We start from the raw sequence: 6,360 nt of genomic DNA on the forward strand, positions 1-6,360 counted from the left end.
GGGGGGTGGACGCGTCCGGTGCGTGAGGGGACGGGGCGGGAGGGCGGGAAAGCTCGTCGGGGTGTGGTGGTGTGTGAAGAGGAGGTGTCAGAGCAGGGAGCGGGCTGTGCTCCGTGGGGCCCAGCCGTGGGACACGAGGAAAGGGCAGGAAGCGGTGCCCAGGAAATTGTACCGGAATATTTACTGTGCAGTGACCGAGCGCTGGGGACCGGAGAGGGTGTGGAGTGTTCTTCGCTAGGGATATTCCAGATCAGTCCGGACACAACCCTGTGCCCTGGGATGACCCTGCTGGACCCTATGAGCCGCTTGGGGCCCTTCTAGCCGGACCCATTCAGTGACAATACCTCTGCCGGGTCCCACCTGACCAGCCTCGGGTTCCTGCCCTGCCCTCCTGGGGCACCAGGATCAGCATTCCCAGTCACGGACCTCTGAGTGCTTCCTACAGGGCTTGTGAGGGGAGAGGGAGGCACCAGAGCATCGTAAAATCACAGACTTCCAGAATGGTTTGGGTTGGAAAGTACATTAAAGCCCGTTCAGTGCCAACCCCTGCTGTGAGCAGGGACGCCTTCCACTATCCCAGGTTTCTCCAAACCCCATCCAGCCTGGCCTTGCTTGGAGCTTTTCCACAGGTGTGCTGAGAAGTTTCATAATCATTTATGCCCGGGAGGGTTAAATGTGCCACTGCAGAGCTGTGCTCCAGGAGCAGCTGGAGCAGGGTGGATTGAACAGTCTGAGCATCTTGTTTGCTGAGGAAAGACCTCTCACTGTCCATAATCTCTCCCCACTCTCCAGGCCATGCAAAAGATGCTCTGAGCCTTGCCCAGATGCAGGAGCAGACCTTGCAGCTGGAGCAGCAAACCAAACTGAAGGTGTGTCGGAATTCCTTGTGTTGGAACTCCCCAGGCAGCTGCCAGGTTTGGGAGGGACAGAAGCTGAAATCTCTCCTCTGCAGAGGATGTTAAATTTTCCTTTCTGTTCAGCTTCAGCAAACAGCAGTTGTTTGCCTTTAGGGAAAAAAAGTAATTCTGAAAGGTGAAGTACCAGCTAGTTTGGCCTGTTCTGGCACATATTTTGTGGCTTTGATTAAAACTTGCATGTCCCGAGTGGTTTTGTAACTCCTGGAGTATCACTGCTGTTTTGGGGGAATGACAGGGGTTTTCTGTGGGAACTGTAAAGTAGTTGGGTAAAGGATTTCTGTCTCTCATAAAGGAATTTAGGGATTTTTTGGGTGTTGGTTGGTTTGTTGTTAAACAGGATTAAATTGTGTTTAATCCTGAAATGGTTAATTATGATATTTCTTACAATTGTATTTTAGATCGTATTTTAGCTTTCTTGTGTCAGTGGTCATCTTTTAAGGATATCACTCCGGTGACAGAGGGATCTCTTGGAATATAATTGTCACTAGCATTTCTCTGCAGGATGATCCATTAATTTGTGATAATTAAATTATCCAATTATCTCACCAGGAGTACGAGGCTGCCATAGAACAACTGAAGAATGAGCAGATCCGGGTACAAGCAGAAGAGAGAAGGAAAACACTCAATGAAGAAACAAAACAGCATCAAGCAGTAAGGGAATGAGGGGGAAGCCAAGTGAGGGGAGACCTTGTTTGTATCTTCCCTTATGGAAAAGGCAATGATGCATTAATTATCCCTTTTTGGGGTGAGGGGGTCGTGGGCAGCCAGAGGTGTGGGGATGTTCACAGGCTGAGCCCCTGTTCTGTCCTGGGTTTGTAATGTTGAACTGGATTTGTAGTTACAGCTCTGCCCTCTTGTTTTGTTCCCAAGTGTTTGAGCATCCAAAGGAACCGGTGGTAGCAGTTTCTCTCGTTCTGAGTTTTTGGGGATTTTCCTAAAGGGCTTTTCAGGGAAGTGTTGACGAATACTGGCTTAGCAAGTGTTTGTGTAGGCCTGAACAGTGAAATGGCTCTGAAGCTGTTTGGATTTCAGTCTTAAGTAGCTTAGAACCCTATTTCTTCTGAGTTAAACAGGAAAAAGTATCTTAAGAGGAGAAGTGATGCAAATCTGAGGGTCTCTTGTGAGCAGTGTTGGTGCTTCCTGGTTTGTTTTACCATGAGCCACTGGCATGGCAATAACCCTGAAACAGGGAAAATGAAGGCTGGCCTTTATGGTAATAGCTCAGATATGGGGGCTTCTTACTCTGAGAGCACAGGAGATGAGGAGATTGATTAATTCTAATTAATCAATTAGAAAATCAATCCAAAAGCTTGGGAAGTTTGCTAGAACCGCTTGTTTGGCACGTGGTGCTTTTACCCTGGCAGAGTTTGGACTTTGAGCAGGGCTGGCCTAGGAAGCAGCTGCACACTCAGCTGCTCTCAGGGGTTGGCTCTTCACCTCCTGCAGCTCACAGGGCATCATTTGAAGTCAAAGAAAACTCAATCCTGGTTTATTCCATGATATTTTACAGTTGCTGTGGAGGAAACCCCCAAGTTGTTCTGCTATCTCTGTATTTGGAATAGAGAATGATGTCACCCCTGGTACAGAGTCCTCCCTGCTGGTGGATCCTCAGCCCACTTCCAGTTCAGTGGAGATGACCTGGCTTTCTTTGGAGTTGCAGTGGAAAACTGATGAGAGGAATTAATGAGGAACAAATAAATCTTTATCAAAACCAGAGCCCATCAGCCAATCCTGACAGTTCTGTTGCTTGCAGTCATCAGTCCAGATAAGGTGGTTTAGAACATGAAAACCTTGGTTTTGCCTATGAAGTCTCCTTTTCTGAGCTAAGAAACACTTGCTCTTCGTTTTAATATCTGTGATACCTTAAAATGAAGTCAGACTGTAGAGATTTCTCAGCACACAGGAGTTTTTGGTGCTGACTGAGGATATTTTGCCCTGTTCATATTCAAACCCAGGATTATTTTTTGTTTGTGTGGATTTTCCCATTTTATTTGGTTTTTTCCTCCTGAACAATCCAAACCTCCTTCCCCTCAGGACCAGGTTGTTTTTTAACTGCCTGATCTCTGTATTCTGAGTTCTGTTTTCTTTTTTGAAGAGAGCCCAGTACCAGGACAAACTGGCACGGCAGCGCTACGACGAGCAGATGCGACAGCAGGTAGGGTGGATTCCTGCTCTGATCCAGCTGGGAATGGGCTAGGAGCCTTCTTAAATCAAAGAGATGCTCTGGAGCCATGCCCTGTCCTGCTGGCCAGGTGGCTGGTGCTGGGCACAGTTGCTTTCATCTCTGTTATCTGCTCAGCATCAGCAGTGCTGGCCTGGCACATCAAGGGCCGGGCATTAGGACAAAGCAGCAGCTTGGAATTAGGAGGATGAATCTGGGAGATGGGGAGAGGAAAATGCAATTCAACCTGAGCCACCAGCTTCTTGAAAACATTGGTAGCACTTAAGTTCCCACTTGATGGAGTTGTTGCAACATCACCATAACCTTCTGCTGTCATCTCTCTCCCTGCAGCAACTTGCTAATGAGGAAAATCTGAGGAAGCAGGAGGAATCCGTGCAGAAGCAGGAGGCCATGAGGCGTGGTGAGTGTTCTGTTCAGCTGCTGAGGGTGTGAGGGCACATGGAGTCCTTGAGCTGATCTTTGTGTCCATACTGTGCTTGATGTCAGAGTGGCAAGAACACGTCAATCCCAGCTGTGCTAAAATTACCAATTGCTTCCAAGGTTAGCTTTAGAAAGGGCTGCACTCCTAAATGTCTGCCCTGTTATTCTTGGATTTCCCAATGAACTGTCAGCATCTCCTGACAGAATAACTGAAATTCTGATTTTACACTGGGACAACCTAAAATAGAGCCAGTTTTGAGGAGGGGAGAGAAACGGAACAGCTTCTGGGAGGAGTGCTTGAATCTGTGTCACCTCACATCCATTCAGTTTCCTGTAGGAAACAAAGCTGTAGTGTGAAACTTGCTTAGTTTCTTTCTGGTGTTGGGAATTGCCAGAATTCCTGGGTTTGCAGAGCTCCTGTGGGGTACAAGTCTTAGAAATGTTAAGGCAATTTGTGTTTGACTAAATGGGCTTGGAAGGCCTGTTCTGAGCACAGATTTGGACAGCTGTGCTGCCATCCAGTGAGGGAAGTATAGCCTGAATAAAACAGCCCAGTGGTGAAACCCTATAGGATTGGGTGATTTTACCCCTGGATTTCTCATTCATTCTCCTTTCACACAATTCTGTGTTTGAAGTCACAGAGCTTCCAAAATCCTATTTGAGATCGGCAACTCCGTTTTGCTCCTCTCCCTTGTGAGTGGTGCACAGCGCCTTCCCCGGCATTCTCCTGCTCCCTGGCATTGAGCCACCCAAAAACCTGACCTCTCTGGTGTTTTTTTTTATCCAAGCTACCGTGGAGAGGGAGATGGAGCTGCGGCACAAGAACGAGATGCTGCGGGTGGAGGCGGAGGCGCGGGCGCGCGCCAAGGCGGAGCGGGAGAACGCCGACATCATCCGCGAGCAGATCCGCCTCAAGGCCGCCGAGCACCGCCAGACCGTGCTCGAGTCCCTCAAGTAGGTGCAGGGCAGGGCCTGGAGCTGCTCCAGGTGTGTCCCAGCATGTGGGAGAGCCTGGGGTTTATCCCTCTGAGAGGAATTTCAGCCTGGTGCTTCTCCAGGTGTGTCCCAGCATGTGGGAGAGCCTGGGGTTTATCCCTCTGAGAGGAATTTCAGCCTGGTGCTTCTCCAGGTGTGTCCCAGCATGTGGGAGAGCCTGGGGTTTATTCCTCTGAGAGGAATTTCAGCCTGGTGCTTCTCCAGGTGTGTCCCAGCATTTAGGAGAACCTGGGGTTTATTCAGGAATTTCAGCCTGGTGCTTCTCCAGGTGTGTCCCAGCATTTGGGAGAGCCTGGGGTTTATTCCTCTGAGGAATTTCAGCCTGGTGCTTCTCCAGGTGTGTCCCAGCATGTGGGAGAGCCTAGGGTTTATTCAGGAATTTCAGCCTGGTGCTTCTCCAAGTGTGTCCCAGCATGTGGGAGAGCCTGGGGTTTATTCTCTGAGGAAATTCAGTATTGTGCTCCCTTGTGCTCCCAGAAATGGGAATTACCTTAGCAGGAACTCTGTCACTTGTCTCTCTACACTGTCACCTGAATTGCAGCCAGGGATATTTATAGTGATACAATTTTTCTCACAGATTATTTCAAGCCTTGTCCTCTAATCCTGCAATTCAGGAGCTCTGAAAACCCCTCAGTTTTTTCAGTTCCCCTCAGTTCTTTCAGAACATGCACCACAAGGGTTTAAAGCAGTTTGGCTCCACAGGGGTGGGTATTTATGTTTGGAATTGGTTAATTTTAGGTCCTTTGAGTTTTTGAACAAAAGAAAAGCTTTAGAATTAAATACCTACAGTTCAGCACAAGTAATATATTAAAGGAATAAGTTGATACCATCTTAAGGCCAGATGCTTTTCTGGAGTTAATCCCAGCTCAGGTGTAGGCATCAGATGATTATAAATGTATTTTCCATGCTTGTTCATGTTCCAGTTCTGAGGTGAGCCCTTAGCTTTGACTGGTTCTGGAGAAGATTAACAGCTTTATTACAATCTGAAAGTGTGTCTTTAAAATTTATCAATTCAGTCTTTGAAATCCCTTTCTCTCCTGCTTTCCTTGCTGTTTGCTTCCCACAGGACAGCAGGGATGCTCTTTGGGGAAGGATTCCGTGCTTTTGTAACAGACTGGGATAAAGTCACGGCCACGGTAAGGTTGGGATATCTGTCAGTAACTTCCAGATAAGCCTGTCTGTAAATGTGTGTGAAACTCCTGATTATGCCACAGCTTTCTATCTAATTTTGATGTAGCCTAGAGAGCACTTAGAGAACTTAATAAATTGATTAAAAGCCAGACCAGCATCTTTTCACGGGACACCAGAGCATGGCAGTGGATTCTTGTGGACATAAGATTTTTTTCTCAGTGTACTACTGACAACAAAACTGCAGTGAAAATAGACTTTTGGTAGCATGGCTGGTTAAAATGGAAATTTTGCTTTAAATCAGTCACCACCATCTGCTCCACCCTCTGATTTTATACACACACAGGCTGATACAAAACATCCTCTGCCTGAGAGCACTGGGGAGAACAAGACAAGCTTTTAGTGGATCCTTTTGTCATCTGTACCTGGGGTGTCTGCAGCATTTAGAGCCTTTTGTAGATCTCTGCTCGGTGCTTTTAGCTTGACCCAGATACCAGTTTTCCTGCATTATGGTCATTTTTGCTTCTGACATGCTCTTGTCTTGTGAATTTGGGACATCTAGCTTAAAAAAAAAAAAAAAGAAAAAGGTAAGTCTGTTTTTGGAAAGGGGGTGGCACAGCTGGAACTCATCTTTCTGTTGCTTTGAAAATTTGGAAATTACTATAAGGTAAGAACCAGTCAGTTATTTTAGGGTTCCTCTAAACGAGGCCTGAATTT

General features: G+C 47.2%; 1 protein-coding gene across 1 annotated transcript in view; it reads left to right on the plus strand.

The window, feature by feature from the left end:
- Positions 1–10: 10 nt before the first annotated feature.
- The window catches only part of ATAD3A (ATPase family, AAA domain containing 3A), a 22,452-nt gene continuing 16,102 nt past the window's right edge, over positions 11–6,360 (plus strand). Inside the window, exons 1-7 of the mRNA XM_008641168.2 lie at positions 11–18; positions 793–869; positions 1,467–1,568; positions 3,013–3,072; positions 3,430–3,499; positions 4,308–4,473; positions 5,582–5,651. Of these exons, the coding sequence (XP_008639390.1) occupies positions 825–869; positions 1,467–1,568; positions 3,013–3,072; positions 3,430–3,499; positions 4,308–4,473; positions 5,582–5,651 (513 nt within the window). The 5' untranslated portion in view covers positions 11–18; positions 793–824. The remainder of the gene's footprint in view (positions 19–792; positions 870–1,466; positions 1,569–3,012; positions 3,073–3,429; positions 3,500–4,307; positions 4,474–5,581; positions 5,652–6,360) is intronic.

Source organism: Corvus brachyrhynchos, unplaced genomic scaffold (assembly GCF_000691975.1).
Source record: "Corvus brachyrhynchos isolate BGI_N302 unplaced genomic scaffold, ASM69197v1 scaffold68, whole genome shotgun sequence".
NCBI classification, from domain to species: Eukaryota; Metazoa; Chordata; class Aves; order Passeriformes; family Corvidae; genus Corvus; species Corvus brachyrhynchos.